This window comes from Branchiostoma lanceolatum, chromosome 19 (assembly GCF_035083965.1).
Source record: "Branchiostoma lanceolatum isolate klBraLanc5 chromosome 19, klBraLanc5.hap2, whole genome shotgun sequence".
NCBI classification, from domain to species: domain Eukaryota; kingdom Metazoa; phylum Chordata; class Leptocardii; order Amphioxiformes; family Branchiostomatidae; genus Branchiostoma; species Branchiostoma lanceolatum.
Genome location: NC_089740.1, coordinates 8,490,521 through 8,511,512, shown reverse-complemented (window position 1 = coordinate 8,511,512; position 20,992 = coordinate 8,490,521). Strand labels below are relative to the sequence as shown.

At 38.8% G+C, this 20,992-nt stretch overlaps 1 protein-coding gene and 1 long non-coding RNA gene across 4 annotated transcripts; both read left to right on the top strand.

The window, feature by feature from the left end:
- Positions 1 to 3: 3 nt before the first annotated feature.
- LOC136425035 (solute carrier family 28 member 3-like) lies at positions 4 to 20,435 on the top strand. 3 transcript variants are annotated; one of them, XM_066413761.1, is made up of 14 exons: positions 4 to 404; positions 8,440 to 8,496; positions 9,276 to 9,501; positions 10,001 to 10,211; positions 11,033 to 11,174; positions 11,558 to 11,752; positions 12,428 to 12,493; positions 13,083 to 13,178; positions 13,674 to 13,767; positions 14,182 to 14,341; positions 14,748 to 14,916; positions 15,417 to 15,596; positions 17,180 to 17,360; positions 18,024 to 20,435. In XM_066413761.1, the coding sequence occupies exons 1-14, from the start codon at positions 309 to 311 to the stop codon at positions 18,161 to 18,163; spliced, it is 2,013 nt and encodes a 670-aa protein (XP_066269858.1). In that variant the 5' UTR covers positions 4 to 308; the 3' UTR covers positions 18,164 to 20,435. The 3 variants fall into 3 exon arrangements, with proteins under 3 accessions (XP_066269858.1, XP_066269857.1, XP_066269859.1); XM_066413760.1 differs by lacking the exon at positions 17,180 to 17,360 and adding an exon at positions 16,525 to 16,705 and having other exon boundaries at positions 5 to 404; XM_066413762.1 differs by lacking the exons at positions 4 to 404; positions 17,180 to 17,360 and adding exons at positions 4,257 to 4,380; positions 16,525 to 16,705.
- LOC136425072 (uncharacterized) lies at positions 17,371 to 18,023 on the top strand. The gene is made up of 2 exons (XR_010753977.1): positions 17,371 to 17,715; positions 17,766 to 18,023. It is a non-coding gene; the product is annotated as an uncharacterized lncRNA (long non-coding RNA).
- Positions 20,436 to 20,992: the final 557 nt, after the last annotated feature.

Genomic DNA, 20,992 nt, shown 5'->3' with positions numbered 1-20,992 from the left:
TTTTCTGTGATTTTGACGTACCGCAACAAAATGTGGTACTGCAATATTCTTTAAATCATATATTTCCAAATGCATGAGATATTTTTGAACCAGTTATTGTGTTGATTGATTTATTTCTATTTCCTTGCTCTTTTAGAAGTTTGCTCTGAACTTTGGAATAATTTATGAGTGCCAGCGGGATAGGAGTAGGACAAGGCCTTGTTTTCTTTAGCTGAACAGAACTTGATTTAGGTTGTCTAGACTATGTTTAGAAGGAGTTTTGATCCTTCTAGCTGCTTGTTTAGGACTGTCAGTGAGGTTTGAGAGACATGTCGAGTCCAGGGGGGCCCAGGGCACGCTACCAGCCCGGAGTAGCGGAGGGGAGAGACGTGGTCATCAGTCTGGACGAGAAGGGGTCACCTCGGGTCAGTGGATGTTGTTGTTTTTATTTGATCTGATTCAGAAGTAAACAAACGTTGTGTTGGACAATATGTTACTGAAATGAACTATTTTGAGTATTTGGTATCAGTATCCGCTGCCCTAATACATTTGTGATCGAAAATGAATACCAAATTTTAGATCAAGGCGGTTGAATTTATTTTTTTAACCTTCTTGGTTTAGATCTAGAATTTCCAAAATGTGGGTCAAATTTCTGGAGACTTGTCAATGGTAACGATTATATTTATTCATCTACCCATCTGAGTAATGAGGCTGTTGTAGGGACTCTTTTACTTGTTGCATGTATCCTGGCGCAATTTCCTAACATTGATTTTATACAATGAGGGATAATGATAAAGGATGTGCATAAGCACGTCCAACCACCAGATGATGCCCAGGAACAGAAGACGTTGAAACCGGTGTGTGAGATGTTTACTACTGTATCTGCAGTATTTATTGTATCTTCGTTCTCGAAAGTGTAACTCATAGGCACCCACATGCACAAACGTCTTGCTTTCTGTTCTGTTGTTACTACAACTTACAAGGAAAGACCTTCAAGTGCTCACTGCCATGTGCACATGATGGTATTTGTGCCAACTTCTCACCGCAAACTCATCATGCATGCATCACAGTGTACGTTCTGTCTTCTAATTGTGTTACGATTTAATATTTTAACCAAGAAGTTAAAGATATAACTGCGGACTCTTGATTTCACTCATCGACCCCAAATCTAAGTGCTAAGATTTTTAACGAGTTTACAGTATAATTTCTACCCAGCATTTATTGACAGTGGCAACTCTGTTTTTTTTTTCTTTCTATATCTTCTGCCAATCTTGACATCTTCATATACAGTAGAGAATTTGACTGTTTGAATATCTATGAAAAATTTATATTATTTGATTTTGGTCTAAAAACACTTAATTAAGTTTTATCAACAGTCATCGAGTTATTAATGACTTTCAGAAATTCAAATTGTGAGCTATTAAAAGTTACTCGATAATCTTAACTAATATTCATCAGGTAAAAAAGAACAAGGCTGCCATGATATTTCTTGAACTACTGTACTTTATTAGAAACATAGGACAACATGTAAGACAGAGTGACAACTTCAAATACACTGTTTTTTAACAGATGCATAATCATATACTTAGGATATGGATGAGCCGCTTATGTTGTTACTAGAACATGCTCCAAAACAAAAGACAGTGTTTGCATTGTTTACATTCACCTTCACCTGAACCCACAACAATGTTGGCTTTTGCTCCAGGCAAGCTAGAAATCACAATGAAAACTAAGCTGGATACTAGAAGTAATTAAATTTTACTAGCTAGAATAATTGGAGCTGTATTTCATTATCAAAATATTCAGCATAGAATAAACAGATGTAATTTGTATCAAAGGTACAATAAATCTTTTTGGGTAATTCAAGAGGCTTTTACATTTGTATATACTAGATCTAGTGCTGTAATTGTTAAATGTTGGCATGTTTTTGATTAAGACATTTGCTATTCTTGTAAACTTCTCACATCGCAAACATTTTTTCTGCCTTCTAAATAATCTAAGATACTAGTAGGTAGCATACAAACTCTATTCTCACAGTGTCAGGAAATTTGAGTAACACAAAGTTAAACCGTGTGACAACTTAAGAAAAAACAGTCAAAATACTTGCAATTTACAAAGAATTTAACGCTGGCAAATTCAAAACACTGTGCTATGTGGTCATTTAGTGCATTGGTAAGTCTAAGGTACCACACAGTTAACCATATGGTTCTTTGACAAGGATCCAACTGTCAGATCATCAACAAATCTACTTCAGCTGTTGGACTGTGTCACCCATTGGGCCTAATGCGTGGTGGAATTTCTTCAGTGCATGGGCATGAGGTACAGTGTTTTTTAACAGCTGATGTTTTGGGACCTCACCATTTGTTGTTTGTTAGTCATATTTGGTAATGTACTGGGCTTTTGGCTTACTTCTGAATCACTTAGACCCCGTTCATACTAAATCGCGTAAATCGCGAAATCGCGTAAATCGCGATAATGTGGCTTAGTATGAACGCTCCAAATCGCATTTGAAATCGCCCGAAATCGCGTTCCGCGAAACCACCTCCGGAGGTGGTTTACTCGCGATTTGCCTGCATTCCGACTTAGTATGAACGCTCGAAATCGCCTTGATGCGCGTTGGGCGCTTTACTTTGCATATTGACCCGGTCATGGGTCAAGGGGTCATCAGCAAATTCAGTCTTTCCGCTCATTATACGATGTTCATCTACCTCCTAAATTGTTGGAATATTACGCCGAATGCGGCGGAAATATGTCAGAATCGGGCGGCGATTTTGGCGTATGGAATGACGAAAACGCATGTACTGATGGCCATCTTCGGGGATGTGGGGATTCAGAAGAAACTCAAGGGATCCCACCGAAACCAGAGCGTGTACGCTGAAGTGGCGACTGCCTGAGTTGGCCAAATACGCGAAAACATGGAAGTAATGCCGCACTATTAAAGGTAAAAAAACTCAAGATGAAGTACAAGAAGGTCATTGAACACAACAGCAAGAGTGGTGACAATCGAATAACGCGTCCGCCGTTAATCAAGCTGTTGGACGCGATTTTACAACTCGCGCTCGTTCGACCCCTGGTGTGAAGGAATGCGACTCAGGGCGATTTCGCGATTTGCGCGATTTAGTATGAACGGGGTCTTAGCATCAGAATGTTTTCGGAGTAGTTCACGACTATGACTCAGTCTGTGAATGACTCAATTTAGTCACTTCCTTTAAATCGTTTTCATTTCCAAGAATTCAAAATCAAAGATGATATCTAGAAACTTTGCTTTTACCAGCATTAACTGCTTTGCAAATGTTTTTCAATGAGATGATGCCTGTTTGTGCTTTTTGCTTTAATTGATTTAAAAGTCAAAGTTACCAGTTCATTGGAGTACTGGCTGCAGTACTCTATTCTATTCTATTCTATTAGGGGGCACCGTGGGTGCACCTGTAGTGAGCTAGAAGTAGAACAAATGCGTTTGGTTTCTTTTCATAATCAGATAACCATGATCATAACTTGTCAAAAGGACAGATCTAAAAACCTGATCTGGCCTGTGTTTGTGCATTGAGTTGTAATTTGGTCTTATGGCTAAACTGCTGTGAATTTTCCGGATTAATTCATTCTTGTCTTTTCAGCATTTATAATTAAGTGAAACTGCACATATACACTGTATCATGAAATTTCGAGCATACCAGTCTCAGCTTCCATCCTTACTTCTAGAGACCCGAACAGTAGGTCCTCTTGTCCCTTATTCTTGCAGCTGTATCTAATTACTATTAGGGAAATAATCTCATTCATATGTCATTTCACAAATTCAATGTCAACAGAACTTCATGATTTAATGGTGGCAATTTTTCAAAAGTGTTCAGGAAATGAGAGTGGTTTCATAGAACAGGGCTTTTAACTTCAGCCCTAGGTGAGCTTTTTTCTTGGTAATCACCTAAAGCTTAAGTTCAGGCCCTTTCCATACATTACAGGTCAGGTTTTCAGATGTGTCCAGAAAATTAGAGCGGCTTCTTGGAACAGGAAACATTTTGTGCACTTTTTACCACATAATCACGTAAGGCTAAATCTGTGGTTTAAAAGTATTATCCAGTATCAGCAAAATGAAACTTCAGAAACATCATATATTACAGCAAGTTAGCAACAACAATCACACTAAATTTACAATCAACACCAACTGAAAACCATTGTTGATTCAATAACACTCAAACTAAGAATTGTAGAGGAAGTTGTCATGAGTAAAACCAGGCTCCGCCCACCACCTACCACCGTCGCTGTGATTAATCACAAGGTCATCTTCAAATCTTGCCGGACATCTTGAGTGTCACTGTGCGCCAGTGTGGTATATGATACGTTTGGCAGCAAACTTTCAGAAACACATGGTCAACAAGAAGGTTTACAATGAACAACCACACAACAGTAAGTGGTTTTCTCAGTCTAACATTCGTGATAGTTTTGATGTGTAATAGTGGTCATTAACTTTACATTTAATCTTCATATGGAAGAGTTTTATCCTGGAGAGCATTTGATTGCATCTGGTTTGAATTATTTTACATTGTACATGTATGTTGAACAGTTCTAACTATGTTAGCATCTGATTCAGATTTTTTTAACAGAAAAACCTTAAGAATTGATAGTAGATATTGTATTTGTCAATTAAGGGTTAGTATTTCTTGTAGAATCGATCTCAAGTCAACAAACTTTACAAAGTTTTCAAGACTGTTCAGAAAACTTTCATTTGTAAATACCGTTATCACTTTAAGTTGGCCTAATGCTTATTCCTGTTCAGACTAGAGAATCAGAGTGGTCAAGATAGCTGTTTTGTATCTTTTAACGTCACATAAAAATTGTGCCCTAGCTTCTCAGGTGGATGCCAACTCCCTGTGTTCTTATGATTTTCTAAGCTACTGAACTCGATACGTTTGGCAGTAAACTTTCAGAAAACATACAGTCAACTAGAAGGTTTACAATGTTTAACAACCACAATCAGACTGCATGTACGTGCCATTGTGATTATTAATATGAAAAACTTGAATGTGTCGTTCTGTATGCATGTCTGTATACTAGTAGCTCAGCAGTTTTGTTTGATTTAACGATTTTCACTAAAAATTTTACAATCGAACTGAAAACACTCCATTGTTGACAACGGCATACCTGTGGTTGGATGTCCTTGTCCAGTATTGCCAATTCAAGGTCAATGACCTGTCTCTTCCTGTTGACAAGTGATGTTTGTCACGTACACTTGCAAGACTTAAGTACATAATGTACCACTGTATTATTACTTAGCTACATCTATAAAAAGAGGGCCTTTAATTTTTAGATAGACAGAAAATGACCTGGTATATTTGCCAGAAGGGACTGTTTTAAAATTTGTGTCTTTGGACGTTACTATTTTGCAGTGGATGCCCTCAACTGTGACCAATATACATTATGATAACATTGCCACTGAAAACTTCCAAAAAATGTCCCCAAGAATTACTAGTATGTACATTGCTACAAAAAAAATTAGTCAGCATTTGCAATTGTCTACCAAAATACGGGAAATAACACCTGTCAAATTGTAGAAATAAAAATTCCCAAATTTTTGTAGGAGATCCCTCAACCCCCAAGATTTTTAGCCTGGATGCCAGAGTGACACATGCCAACTCCTCAGCTCAAGGACCCACATGCCCCCAAGACAATTCTACAACAGGTCCCCCTGAGTTAGGCCCAGGATCAGAGGTCTGACATTCAGGCTACAAGATTTTGTGCCTTCAGTGCCTTTAACACTCACATGTAGCAATTGCCCCAAGATTATTACTGTAATTCTTGTTTCGTTCACTGTTGAACTTTATGTTCTGACTCTTTTCACGGTCGCCTCTGTACCGTGAACTTATCATCGGCGTGAAAAAAACTGCTGTAACTTAACTACTAACTATTCATGATTCCTTCACACATCCGTTCTGTAGATCACTTGCTGCCACCGTGAAGTTAAGTTCAGTGAAAATGTCGATTTTCCTTACACAGTGAAATTTTGCTACCGTGAAGATAAAGTGAATCACTGTACCTCTCAACATTAACCGTTCATGATATATACACTTTATGTTACTAATGAGTTCCTCGGGTTTCCTCATTCACAAGCTCCTCTGTCAATATCCTCAGTACCTATCATTTATGAGATTTATTGTTTTGTCTCAGGTTATTCTGTAACCTGCAATAAAGAACAGAGAAAGGTCAAGGTGACTGCAAAGACGTCACGCCTTGCTGAAAACAATAGGTTTTGCCTGAGGAGAAAAATATTTGACCTCTGTTTTGTTGTCAGTGACCTTGAAAACGTCAGTGGGAAAATTCTTTATGGCTGGCTGGTTAGAAAAAATGCCTGACAGTATAGATTATTTCTACAGCAGTTAACAAACTTCTTTGTATACTGTCCACGGTGGTAGATAATAAAATTAGAAGTGTCTTTGTGCTAGTACTACAGAAAAACTGTAGTAGTAGAAGACACGGGGATTTTCATGTTATGTTAATTGGTAGAACTAGAAGATTGCAAATGTTTGCTTTTCGTTTATGGGAGATTTCCATGCTAACAATAACAAATTGAATGATTGTGTAACTGTATACATCTCTGGAATTGTAAGTCTGTAGTGTGAATGTGCTGTTATGGTATATACAAATTTTGAATAGAAAATAATGTAAAAAAAAAGATTTCCATACTTAGGTAAATTTAGTCTTTCAGATCTGCATACACGGGGAGACTATGATTATGATTATCCAATTTGGAATTGTTTTGTTTGAGACATTCACATCACATGTCTTCAAATGCTACAGTGTTCAGTAGTAATCACAGCGAGTAAGCCAACATAGACACATTAAAAAGTATATTTGTTTAGCACGGTTTGAAAACATACGTACCATGCAGGGCAAGCCGTATCACTCCACCAACACTGCAAATATTTTTGACCATACCTGATTTGTAGTAAGAAGAAGACCCTAAATGCACGACTTCATTCCATCAAAAAAGACTGACGCTCTATCGTAAATGTACAAACAAGAAACAAAACAAACAACTCAGTTAGCAGCACAACCTCTTGCCTAAGTTTAACCTTCTCCCTGCTGACGTTACTAAGCCTTTTGGCAACAAATAAACCCCTTTCCAAACTATGGCACATTGGGCAAAAACGAGGGCCAGGTGGTAAAACATTTTTTGTAGATTTTTTAACATTGTTATGTACATTGCTCTATCGCCCAGCCCTCATTTTTGCCCAATGTGCCGAAGTTTGTGAAGGGCTTTATTTGTTGCCAAAGGGCTAGTAATCTCAGCAGGGAGAAGGACTATTGTTTTGGTTACGGGCAGTAGGGAGAAGGATAACTTAACTGGGTGGGACTTCATTTGCAGATGGTAATTTGAGAACACAGTGTACATACAATGTACCCTGTTGACTAAACACTGGACAAAACCAGTGCGAACTGGGATACCTTCAAGGTTAGACTCCCTGAAAAGTAGCGGTTCCACACAACTGTTGATCGCCAAGTCCGATCAGACTCGCTTTTAGGTTGTCAGCAAGCAGAAGTGAGAAGTCAGATTTCTTGCGATGCCTGGGGATAGCGTGTCGATAGAATTACCTGAAACTTCGCAAGTAAGGTTCAACTCAGATTTTGGGTTGAAAACTATTCATCATAATAAGATTTTGTATCACTCTCTAGATCTCAAATGGGAGGTAAAGTAGGACGGGTGCTCAGTGTTTAAAGAGAGCCACACCTTAAGCATGTTCAAGATCCCACCACACTCATCGAAAAGAGTAAGGCTAGGTATCCATACCAGTGTGAGTGGATCAAATGTACACCGCTAGTGCAGGCTAGTGTGCAATTTGGTGTTACTCCAAAAAGCTGTGAGTTTACTGGGTGTATGAAGCAAACAAATTGCACAAAGGAACATTAGAGTCACCTGAAATCTGATCACACTCAAGTAACTTACTAGTAGAGACCAGAGGGGAAAGTTTGAACTTACATGACTATACAGACTTGAGAATCTAGCTACTATTTGCTGATTAGAAATTTTTCCTCAGAACAAGTTGCTCTTTCAAGTATGTGTTCTAAGTACCTGTTTCCCATAGGACCAAGTAGCAATTCCTTTAACATAAGATAGAATATGTTCTGTGTATAAGATAGAATAATACAAAAGTTAGTGTACAGTACTGTCACAGTAAAAGTTGTGAATTGACATGTAAAACTAACTTTGTTTACATTGGTTAGTTGACTCAGAATAAGGAACATTAGGTAATGAGCAGTGTTAGTTTGTTACGGTACACAGTCAGGTACATTGTACACTGCAGCTGGCACAGGTATACAGGTACATTGTACATACATGTACAGCTACAGGTACATGACATATAGGTTAAACATTCAGGTCTGGACCAGACCCTAACAATTTTGTTACAGGTAAACATATTAAGAAATCAATGTTTTATTTTGGACTGATAGAAGAACTTGTTTTCACAGACAGAGGTTGCAGGAAACCAGCCCTCAGCAGCACAATGCTACAGGTTCACTAAAACGGTAAAATTTAAAATTCAATTTAAGGCTTTTCTTTATACCGTTATGTATATAATGTATTAGTTATATTGTTCAAGCCTGACGTCTACTCTCATCATTCTGCCAGGTACCCTAAGGACTGCCACCTTAAACAAACAGTGAATTTAAAAGCGCTAATAATAATAGTAAAATATGCAATCAGTTATCACTGAGGTATGCACACTTCAGATTATGATACAGTTGGTCAAAGCATTCTTCAGATTGATGAGGACCCAATAACACCCGGCGACATACATGTATGTTAGTAGACATTGCTGTCAAAATTACTGAATCATCAATATACTAATTTTCTTTCACATTAATATTTATCCAACGTTAACGTTATTTTACTTTACACAGTTCTTCGTTACGTCCTTGTTCAGTTCTGTTTCCAAAAAAATTTCACGTAAGGGAATCAATTTAATGTCTGTTCTGTTAGAGTTGAACTGCAATTGCTAACAAAAAAAATTGGACTCGCCCAAATTTTATGGGGATGGTTGTAAAACCTGGATGAAGATGGCCTTTATTATCATAATGGTAATTTATGAAAATTTGGGTAAGTCCAATTTTTTGTGTTGGCAATTGCAGTTCAACTTTGATTCAGAATAGATATAAAATTGATTCACTTACATTCAATTTTTTTGATATTTTGAAAAAGCAGTTAAACTTTGATTCAGACTGACTTCTTCGAACAAAGATTAACTTTCTAGTGAATTTGATATTTAGTTCAGATATTTCATTCGGTATAACTTTGTCCTTCCTAGGACCCTGACAGCGTGCACGTAGAGGTTGAACCAACTGCTCCCCCGCAAGAGGCGCCCAGGAGTCGAACACCACCGCCCGCGTACGACGCAGCGGTAGATGCTGGAGATGGACAGCCGAGACGTAGGAAGTGCTGCGGGGGCCCGAGCATGTCCACACAGGCCCTGGGGGTTTATAAAGAGCACAAGAAACCCATTCTCATCTCCTTTGGGATGGTGCTTCTTATTGGTGAGGCTTTTATGCAAATAACAATGATTATCATTAGTTTGTTTGTTTGTTTCTTTATTGTAAAGAACTTAAAACATCCTCATCGCCTTTGGGGTGGTGCTTCTTATTGGTGAGTCTTTTATGCAAATAACAATCATTAGTTTGTTTGTTTGTTTATTTATCATAATTTAAAATATCATAAAATATCCTCATCGCCTTTGGGGTGGTGCTTCTTATTGGTGAGTCATTTATGCAAATGACAATCATTTGTTAGACATCTAGAGCCCCATATATAGTTCCTGTTTAGAACTTATATTTGGCCTGTCTTTGAGGTCGACCATTACTTTGCCTAGCTACTTAACTCTGTTAATCTAAGAGCTTTTAGCGTTTTCCTGGGTTTCACCTGAGGTATAGACTGAGCAGTGACTGTTAACACTGTACTGTGGTACAGAATTATTTCAAAACTCCATTTATTGGGTGCTTTTATCGTGTCAAACCATAGTGTTTAACTCCATCACAGGTTTTATCGTTTTCCTGGGTTTCGCCATTGACTACTACCTGAGGTACCGGGAAGTAGGCGGGTGTAAGAACGTGATTGGTCTGTTGGCCATCACGGGATGCTCGCTGTTCCTGCTCGCGTACTACTACGTCAGCAGATTCTGTGGGGACGACATCTACGAACACTGCCTGAAGCACGTTTTCACGGTGACAGGAAATGTCTGGACCAAGAGGTAACGTCAACTCTCATACATTTGTAGTCCTGCCGGTTACCCTAAGACTTGCCTGTGTTTACTCAAATTTCTCACTGGCTGGGGTTAATGACCTCCTCCTTAACCGTCAGGCCGGATGCTAGGAGTGCGATTTAGTCAGACCACCATATTAAACTACCATATGGCATGATGAAGACTAACTTAAAGGTATGCTTAACATTAACACTATATAGATATAATGTTAAGTAAAATTAGTGTATGAAATGTTGATAAGATATTGCAATGTCTGCTACCATAATGAAGCCAGGTACCCTATCTAAGACTGCCACAGTAAGACTGTGTTGTTGAGACCTTCTCAAGAATGTATTGAACACCTAGATATCTGAAGTGTGCATATCTCATGGATATTTCTGAAAATTTATAAAATTTATGTGTGTTGACTTTAACGTCACAGGGGCAATCTTATGAAAAGAGGATTTATGTCAAGTCATCACTCATTATCATGAGCTTGTTTATTGAATGTCTAGATCTGTTGTTCCACGAGGGTTAGATGTTCTTGCACATAGATGTCATGGATTGCTCATACTTGTCTGCCTTCTACACATTGATCGTAACACTTTTTTTAAGGAACTCGCTCAGTGCAAGGCCGTAGGGGGCCACTCATCTCATCATCTCATCAACACATCTCAGCACTGAACTAATTGTTACTGTAGCAGCATCTCTTCATCCTACTAGTCATAAACATCACTGCTTGAGACAAGCATGACTTCACTAACCCATTAGTGTTCATGAATAATTCTCTGTTTGATTTGATTCCATTGATGTGACTTTTCTGTCCACAGGCTCTTCTACGTCTTGTGTTTGATTGGTCTGATTTTGTGGATCGCCCTGGATACGGCGCGAAACACCCAGAACCTGATCTCAGGGGCGGGGCTGGTGGTGATGGTCATCTTCCTTTACATCTTCTCCAAACATCCTGATCACGTAAGTCGGATTCCTGTATTCTCACGCAGGGCTTGGGAAAATTAAAGAGGTTTTTGCTGTATTTTCAGTTTGTGGTTGAAAGAATTCTGTATTATGGTACATGGAAACACATACATCAAGTGCCATAATTTTGTGATTATCTTAAAAATACTATGAACTGACTTTATCATTTTTTACACTATACCAAGAAATTTAGGTGCCGGGAACTTTATTATCATGAAAATGCATACAGTATTGTCGTATGAAAATTCTAGTAGCTAATATTTTGAATTACTTTAAGCATCTAGTGACAAAGTAATATTGGGTTGATGTCATTGATGGCTTATATAAACTAACTCTACAACAGTATCAGATATAAGATCCAATGATTGTAAAATCATCAGGTGAAGTGGCGGCCAGTGCTATGGGGCCTTGCCCTGCAGTTCATATTCGGGCTCCTGATTCTGAGAACCCAAGTGGGCTACGACGTCTTCCAGTTCTTGGGCGAGAAGTTCCAGTCCTTCATCGAGTATGCAGATGTGGGATCCAAGTTTGTGTTTGGCAAGGATACTTATACAGACCACTTTTTTGCCTTCAAGGTAGGTTTGGTAAAGATGATTTAAGTTAGAGATTGCTCCATATTATAAGGTAACGTGTGTGTGTGCGTGTGTGTGTGCGTGTGTGTGTGCGTGTGTGTGTGTGTGTGTGTGTGTGTGTGTGTGTGTGTGTGTACTTGTAAAATTACGTGATTCTAGCTCTCAATGACCACAGTATATTGATTTTTATGTAGTTAACGAATAACCGTTAAATGTGTACAATCATTTACCCTAATGATTTTGCACTGTACACGAATGCCAACTCTAAGTTATTTCACTTGGGTACCTTTAGACCAACAAGAAAAAGAAATTTAAAGAGATCCACAATCATCATGTACTAATGCAGCCTTTAATAAGTTATCCTTACGATATGCACATTATGCATTCAGATATACTCTCAGGTGCTCAAGACATTATTGATACGACCTGTATTTTCAATGTGGCACTCTTTGAGTAACAGTGAACTAGCAAAATTAAGACAGTTGATGATACATTAAAGAAATAAATGCTTCTGTCCTATCCCTTACAAGTACATCACGACAACATTGATTTGATTTCTTTCTGATTTCGTTCTTTTCTGATTTGGAAAAAAAGATGCAATGATAAGTGCTTTTTCTCATATCATTCTATTGAGAAGATGATGGTTGACTTGCTAACTCTATTATTTTTGATTGACAGGTGCTGCCAATCATCATATTCTTCAGCAGCGTCATGTCAGTCCTGTACTACATTGGAGTCATGCAGGTAACGGTCTTTAATCTTAGATACTGTAAATGCAGAAATGTTCGCGCTGGTTTTATGTTTGCGGTTTTGGCAGCGACCGTTTCACCTCAAACTTAAAACCACTGCGAACATTTTTGTCCAATACTGTAGCAGTATGCGACTATAGCACTGCCATGAAATTGAAACCACCGCAAACACTCCATTTTCCCCTTAGCGCGAAATAAAAATCATGCAAACTCAATGCATTTACAGTAGTGGTAAAACCCGCAGTAGCACTCAACTTGTAGGAAGAGTGCTCTCTTTGCATGTGGTAGTTATGTCACAGGTTTAATTCACAATACCATGAGAGAAAAAGGTGCATATACTGCTTTTAAATTACTGCTTACCATTCAGCACTGTCTTACACGGAAGACAAGTTAAAGACAAAGTGCTACCAGTAGACAAGCCCGGGCCTGCTGTCAAGTATTATCTGTGATCGCACATACATGTACATGTAGTACAACTGGGTGGCCCAAGGGCTATAGAAACAAAGATAGGCACCGCCCTATACACCATAACTTTTTAACTTCAGGTTTACTCAAATTCTGAGAATATATCTTCCTATTTTTAGGTGGTTATAGTAAAGATGGCATGGCTACTACAGCGGACCATGGAGACATCCTCCCCAGAGTCGATCAACGCTGCCGGGAACATCTTTGTTGGACAGGTAAAGTTACTTCTCCTGAACCTTCTCCCACTATTCCCCATGGATCCAAACATTACAAATCCTGTATATAGTGTTCACCTGTCTACTGTGACCCCTTTCTGCTGCTAAGTGAAGTCCAGTGAGTGCTAACTATAGATAGGATTAACTGTTACAACATGTTCCCTTGGCGTAAGTTTTTAGCGATCCCACTGCTTCACCATATTGATCCAATTCTGTGAATCTGAAGGTAGGTTCGATCCCAGGATTGGCCTCAACTCAGACATCAATTACAATAAAGTCAGGGGCACACCTATCGATTTAAGTTAGGAGTGACCTGGTGTGCTTGGCTATATAAGTTAGCAATAGGGGAGCTGCATTGAGCTATCAGCTTACCGAAAAAGCAAAATAATATGCTTTGTCTCAAGCATTAAGCTTTGAAAGAAGAAGTTTAGTATTATCCTTGCTGTCAATACTAACTTTAGTTTCTGTATTGATTTTTTTTTTTTAATTTTTCAGACTGACGCCCCACTGCTGATTCGACCGTTGATTAAGGACATGACCAAGTCAGAACTCCATGCAGTCATGACTGGAGGGTTTGCCACTATTGCTGGTACATGTGTACTACTACACACATTTTATTAACTATACTTTCATAATATTGCAGAAAGAAGAGAGAGAGTCTATGTGTCGTAAAGAAGAAATTGAATCAAGGACTTTTGTTTGAAAATATATCAAGAAAGAAATAGTTCCCTATTAGTATCATTCAGTGATGACATATCAACTTACAATGTGAGCTTTTAGTTATAAAACATTGTTCAACTTTTTTACGACTAGCAAGAGGAAATTATTAAAAGTAGAATGATACAAAATATGAATTTTTTTGTTAAATTACTTTTTTGTATTTATGATACTTTCTTCAGTGCCTTCATTTGACAGAATAAACGTTGGCGACTGTCTTCCACTTTGCCAACTTTCATTAGCAAATCATCCTGACCTGTTCTGTATATTTGTTGTTACTTACTAGGAAGTGTGCTCGGTGCGTATATCGCGTTTGGCGTTCCTCCCACCCATCTCCTGACGGCGTCGGTTATGTCCGCCCCCGCCGCCCTGGCCGTCTCCAAACTGTTCTACCCGGAGACGGAGGAGACCATGAGGCTGGATGACAATGTACCGCTGGGGAAAGGGTAAGATTTAAGTGAGCACCGAAGGTTACATCCCTATCTTCCAACACCCCAATGTTACAACCTATCCCTTACTCTAACATAGAAGTGACGGAACGTATATACATGTAGGGGTGTACCCGGCAGTCTTGTTTTTGTAAGAGTCAACTCTGTACAATTGACCACCTTAACATAAGGACCACCTGGCCAATGTAACCACTTTTTGCTGGTCCCTCAGATAATTTTTCCCTTTGACACAAGCATTAAGATGTATAGTGACAACCTGTCCACATACAATTAAGTAGACCAGATTTGATATCAGCCCGTGGCCTTCTTGGGCAGTTTTGACTGCAAATCAGAGTGGGTATAGAGTTCACAAAAATGAATATTTTGTACCAAACTTGAAAATTCTTGGCCTTTTTCTTTCCAGTGATGAGAGGAACGTGATCGAAGCCGTGGCCTCGGGTGCTCAGATCGCCATCTCTCTCGTGGCAAACATCGCGGCCAACCTCATCTCCTTCCTGGCTCTACTGGCCTTCTTCAACGGCATCCTGTCCTGGATAGGCTGCATGGTCGGCTACGACATACTGTCTTTTGAGGTGAGTGCTTGCTTGCTTGCTTGCTCACACCAGTATTGTACTACTACATGTACATGCACAACGCAGTGCATAACACTTAAACTCAGGAACTGTGTTAGGTTGGCTCCACTTGTGATCGCACCCTACTCTAATGTAAGACCCGGAGTCCAGCTTTATGTTCCTTCCAAGAGGAAGTCCCTAATCAAAGCTAGGTTGAGGAAATGTGAGGGAATAGTAAGGTACTGGTGTGAAATCAGCACCTTCTTTGATATAAGATCTTCCAGAAAGCCATTGAATGTTTTCTCTGCATATTATGATACCTTAAGTCCAGACAAACATTCATGTTTATGTCATCATTCAAGATCACACTTTACTTTGTCAAATTTTTAAAGATACATAATGTACAAGTACAGGGCCAGACCGGCCTGTTATACCTTGGTACCTGTGCGTGCCTGTACATGTTCAGGTACTACGAGTCCTCAGTCTGAAATATAACTATAGAATCCTGAATATTCCCACAGATCATCTGTTCCTATGTCTTCATGCCCCTGGCGTTCATGATGGGTGTGGAGTGGAGGGATTGTCGTCTGGTCGCTGAGCTCATCGGGATAAAAACCTTCCTCAACGAGTTTGTGGCGTACGAAGCTCTGGCCAAGATCATCAAGAACAGAGTAACCGGTGCAGTAGGTGCTACAATGTCTGTGAGTATCATATGTCATTTGCCTTTTTGTTTGATAAGTGTTGTTCAAAAAGTTTGCAACAGATTTAGAAACAACTATGAAGCCTTTTATCCAACAAAAATCTTTAGTCTGACTTTGAACAGGGCAGGGAGAACCTTGAAGTTGACCCACACAACTAACACTGATTGGTTTTCCCTCTTTCTCATCAATAGCACACACTTGTGGATTAATATTGTTTGTTTTTCTGTCTGAACCTTTGTTTATTCATAACAGCGTCAAATCTAGCCTGAGTACCAACCTCCGTAGTGACCGCTGGCTCAAAAGAATTCGCTTGCTAACCACGGAGTCTGACCCTGCGCGTATCCGTCACGGCTGTCTCATTATCACGTAATGAGGGCAATTCGAGCTGCGTTCGGTGCCATTTTTCGTTCCAAGGTGTCTCTATTGCCCTGTTCGGGTCCAGTTTTGAAAAAATCGCCATGGCAACAGTTCTTAGAACCTACCCGTTACGAAGAACAGTGTGGTATGGGGAGGAGCTTAGACGAATGGGGCCAATCAGCGAGCTCGTTCAAAATCGAAACGAATATCTGACTAACAGCCGTGACGGATACGCGCAGGGTCAGACTCTGTGGTTAGCAAGCGAATTCTTTTGAGCCAGCGGTCTCTACGGAGGTTGGTACTCATGCTACGTCAAATCAGCCAGTTGCCTATATGATGATAATGTTGTTATGATGTTTGTTATGACATAACACCTGGCCAGTGAAAATACATGACTGTATAACATCATATAGACCGCCGTGTTTGCTCACTTAGTGATCATAGGCCACTGGCCAGGTGTTACTGTAAACACCTTCGAGCAGGTTATTAACTGTTCAGTTTTATTACTGTTGCCCACATTGCATGTTCCCATCCCTTAAGCCCATTATTCCCATGATGCATTGTTACACAGGTTAGGTCAGAGGTCATAGCGACCTACGCGTTGTGCGGATTCTCCAACCTGGGGTCGATGGGGATCATGCTGGGCGGACTCGGCGCCATGGCTCCCAACCGTGTGGGGGACCTGGCGGAAATGGTGGTCAGGGCCCTGATCGCTGGAAGCATTGCATGTTTCATGACAGCATCGTTAGCAGGTAGTTCTAATGTAAAGAAAAGGACAGATCTGTGGTGGTCAGGTGTTTCTCTGTAGATTATGAGAGTGTCTGTGATCTGTTTTGCAAGATTTACTATTGGTATCAAACCTCAAAGCAGTGATTTATTGTTTTCAAAAACTAAGGAAAAGAAAATCTACACCTTAGTGTGTATTTTGAAAGCTTTTTAAAAGTTTTATGCAGCAAATTTGAAAAACTTGAAATTTTTCCAAAAGATTCCAATAAATGCTGAAAATCGAAAGTGTATGCAAAAAAGATCACTTGATCCGGATCTGTCACTGTCCCAACGGATCATGGGAGGTATCATAATCTCGCCGCCTTAATTTACTAACATTATAACTACCTATTTTCCACCCCCAGATGGAACTGGCTTTTTCTACCTTCTGGACTGGACCGCTTTTTCCACTAACCCCTCTGCTTCCTACCTCCATCTTTATTCAGCCCATCTCTTTCCAGGTTCGGTCTGAAGTTATCGCCACATATGCTCTGTGTGGCTTTTCCAACCTTGGTGCTATCGGTGTGCAGATAGGGGGCATTGGGGCGCTTGCCCCAGAGAGAAGGGGAGATATAGCCGACATGGCTATGAGAGCTTTGGTGGCGGGTTCTGTTGCTTGCTTCATGACTGCTTCATTAGCAGGTATCATTTCTTTGGTGTTTCTTTTCACTGTGAAGGTATACGTCTACTTTTGCTTATACAGTTCTAATCAATAGATTTAATCAACTCACTCTAAATCTTTGCACTCACTTCATATTTTAAATGATTGCTTGCCATATTTTGCTTCCTAACTTTCAATTTCACTGATAGATTTTCATTCTTAATTTGTTTATGGACTGTTGGATGTGTTTGTTGTAACTTTTCTGTAGTCGCAAAAGTTTTCATTAGAACTAGTCTATAGTACCCAAACTATCGGCTGCACACTAAAAGTAATGTATTCTGCAAGTAATGTGATGTTAACTCTCATAATTCAGCAGGGTACCACATTAAAAATATGGTGTTGACCTATGCAACAAAGTTGCGGTAGGATCTTAGGTCTAAAGTAAGGTGTTATCAAGACCTGAAAACCTCAAGAATGTCTTAAACACCTGATGCTTCATTAGTAGATATCCATAAATTTTTAATGCAGTGGCAGTCATAGGGTCAGCAGAGGAATTATGAGCATTGACAATAATGTGCAAAGAGTATTTTTGGATTTAGAGACACTAAAAACGTTCTATCCTATCAGTCGCTTTTACTTTGCTAAGTTTACTGTTTGATTGTTGTTGTGTTGAGTTCTTACAATTTTGATCTGTTCTGTCCCAGGCATGTTGTACCAGGAGCCTGTGGCTATGGTTGTCGCTGCCACAAACGCGACGCTTAACTTCACGCTCAACGCAACAGCGAATCCCAACGCAACGGTTCTACCTACCGTCCTAACCTTCCTCACAAGTGCCAACCCATAATTATTATCTTCAACTTCCCTTCAAAATTATATTGAACACTTTCTGTAAAAGAAACAGGAGTGACCAGAATGATATGTTATAAGTCAGTTCACTGTTCCTTATGTGCATGTGCAGTGTCAAATGTTGAAGACGCCTGGTATAGAGACAAAAAATGACCAGGGCCTTAAACTTTGACATGCACACACATGTGCACTTGGCTTTTTGTACTTACTGGTATTGATCCCGCCATACTGTTGAGTTACTGCATTTAGCACCCCTCTACTGAAACAGCAAAGAATCTTTCTGCCCTTTGTGCCACGTAGGCATACAAGTGTCTGAATGAACATTCAAACAAAAAAGGGCGTCCACAAAATTTTGGAATGTTTTAAAATTCTTAGTTTGAACCTTTTAAAAAGTTATTTCCTGCAGGCAAATTTCGAACTGAAAAGGAAGCACTCACCATATTACATGGATGTCTAACCTTCATCGATGTACTCACCATATACATCATTTAAATCCAGCTTGGGCACCTTTTTCTGAAATTTTGAGGGAATAGTGACATTCTGATGAAATCATATAGGGCACCTTGGCAGTGCCTGTTTGTGCCTTATCAATACAAATGTAGTGAGGGTAAACACACAAAAAATGGATGTTGAATTGTAGATTGTTGTTATGTTAGAGGCATCTGACCAAAGGTGATACTAGGGTATCAGTTGCAATAATGGGAGTGTGTCGAAGGTTCAATATTTCTTCTATCTAGACGAAGTGCATTATATATATCAGGATATAGAGCTTACTAATTACTAAAAGTTTGAGTGATAGGATAGTGTGAATTTTAAGGCTGCAATTCTGTAAACACTGCAACGATCTTGTTACTTTCTACTATTTTCAGATGAAATATTATAAACAATTAAGGATAAATCAAGTAATTGTCATTATTAATTAATTGCTTTGCTCAGGGATTATGAAAAATGGTGTTACCTAACTCTGTGTCTTCCAGTCAAAAAGTTAACTGGAATTTCTAGTTCCAAGCTCTGGCTATTGGCTTCGAGTAAGATTGCCAACAGCTATGTCTGAGATGATTGACCAATCACAGCTCATGTGTTGATTGTCCAATCACAATTCAGATGAATTGACCAATTACAATTGGAGACACATCTGATGGGGCATTCTGGCTGAGAGCTCACTTGCTATAGGTTTAAATTGCCTATAATTCACCAATCAGACTTTAAGAATGAGCTTATTGACCAATCACAACAGTTGATGAATTGATCAATTCCAGTTGAAGATAGATCATAAGCAGTTCTAGCAGATAATTTTCTAGGCTAAAGAATGAATAAGTTGGCAAAGCGTAAACTGTAATGCTGCATTGACAATCAATGCAACACCTTTTTATACCAACCAATTTGACTTGAAAGAAAAGGAGACTGTAAAAAGTATATTTTGTTACTAATCCAAAGGGATTGAATTTTTCTATAAATGATTAAAGCTTTAGTTCACTGCCTATAACACTTGTGTTCTACTGGTACTTAGTAAGTGGTAATTGTTGTGTGTGTGTGTGTATTCTTGCCATAGCTTCAAACATACACATGTTAAATTCTACTTGATTGGTAAATTTCTAACTCTGTGTATTTAGATAATTTTTAGATGAAGTGATGTCAAAGATTTTTTCAGTTCAATATGATAATGTCATGTTTTTAACAAGAATTCTATATAATATGCTAGATGTGCTACGTAAAAACTAAGGGATCGGCAAAATTCTTGTACTCTGTTTTGTACTCTGGTGTAGTCACGTAAAAAGCTCGGAATTATTTTTATTCACTGTTTTTGATAATAGATGTTTAAAACCTTTATCAGCCATTTTTCAATATGATAATCTAGAACATTTTATTGTGGCAATAACTCTATGACCTACACAATTACAAATTAGTTCAAGCCAATTCATTTTGTTTCACATTTGTATTCATAAACAAATGACGAAAATTGAGCCAGGAACAATATTTTGGAGACTATTTGAATGATGTAAGCAAAAAATGTATAGAATGCCTAGTTTTTGCAAACTCTTCATTGTCTAACTGTATTGAGTGTATGTATAAGTTAGTTTTCTGATTCTTGGTGATACACGTTTACCCAAGATTTGGATTTTGTCTTCCAAACGTATGAAACAACACTTAAGTAACTCAGACCAAGGAAAAACCAAAACATATATTTTTAGTAGTTTGTACATGTGTCTCTAGCACGTTTTTTGAGTAACAATAAATTTCTCAATAAATGTGGTGGAAAACACTTAAAATGTGTCGTGATTCAATGTTGTGATACCAGTATTACATGTACCTTTGATGTTGTTGTGTACTCTTCAACATTTATTTATAGAAAAAGATAAAGATATCTCTAATATCCTAGTGATTACCCAAATGGCCCTCAGACGTGCAATGTACAAAAAGCAACCTTATTTCTTGTGTATCAGGCACACACTAACACCAGGCAAGGAGAAATAATTGGAAAGAGACACAGTAAGATGTTTCCAATTAAGTTTATTTTTAATGATTTTATATCTGTACCTCTGCACTCCATCATGTACAGTTAGAACTGTGATTTAACATTTCTTCAGCCTTTAAAACTGAATAGGATATATTTGCTTTAGGTAGCTATTGCTCCAAGAAGACTGGCTCTGGAATGATGCTCAAATACTGTTATATCTTGTGTCACCTTCCTTCCAATAGTTTGGAAAAAAAAAAGGTGCACAGAACACTAAACTACATTTGAGATTATTGCCTATATAGGCACTTCAGAGACCCAAGGAATTATTATTTAGAACTAACCGCCAAATCCCCTTCTGCCCGTATTCTC

Excerpts from the sequence above, each read along its gene's own strand:
- LOC136425035 (XM_066413761.1), top strand. The coding sequence starts at position 309 with ATGTCGAGTCCAGGGGGGCCCAGGGCACGCTACCAGCCCGGAGTAGCG. Across the intron at positions 11,175-11,557 it reads TCTCCAAACATCCTGATCAC|GTGAAGTGGCGGCCAGTGCT; the intron begins GTAAGTCGGATT and ends TAAAATCATCAG. Across the intron at positions 12,494-13,082 it reads ACTACATTGGAGTCATGCAG|GTGGTTATAGTAAAGATGGC; the intron begins GTAACGGTCTTT and ends TCCTATTTTTAG.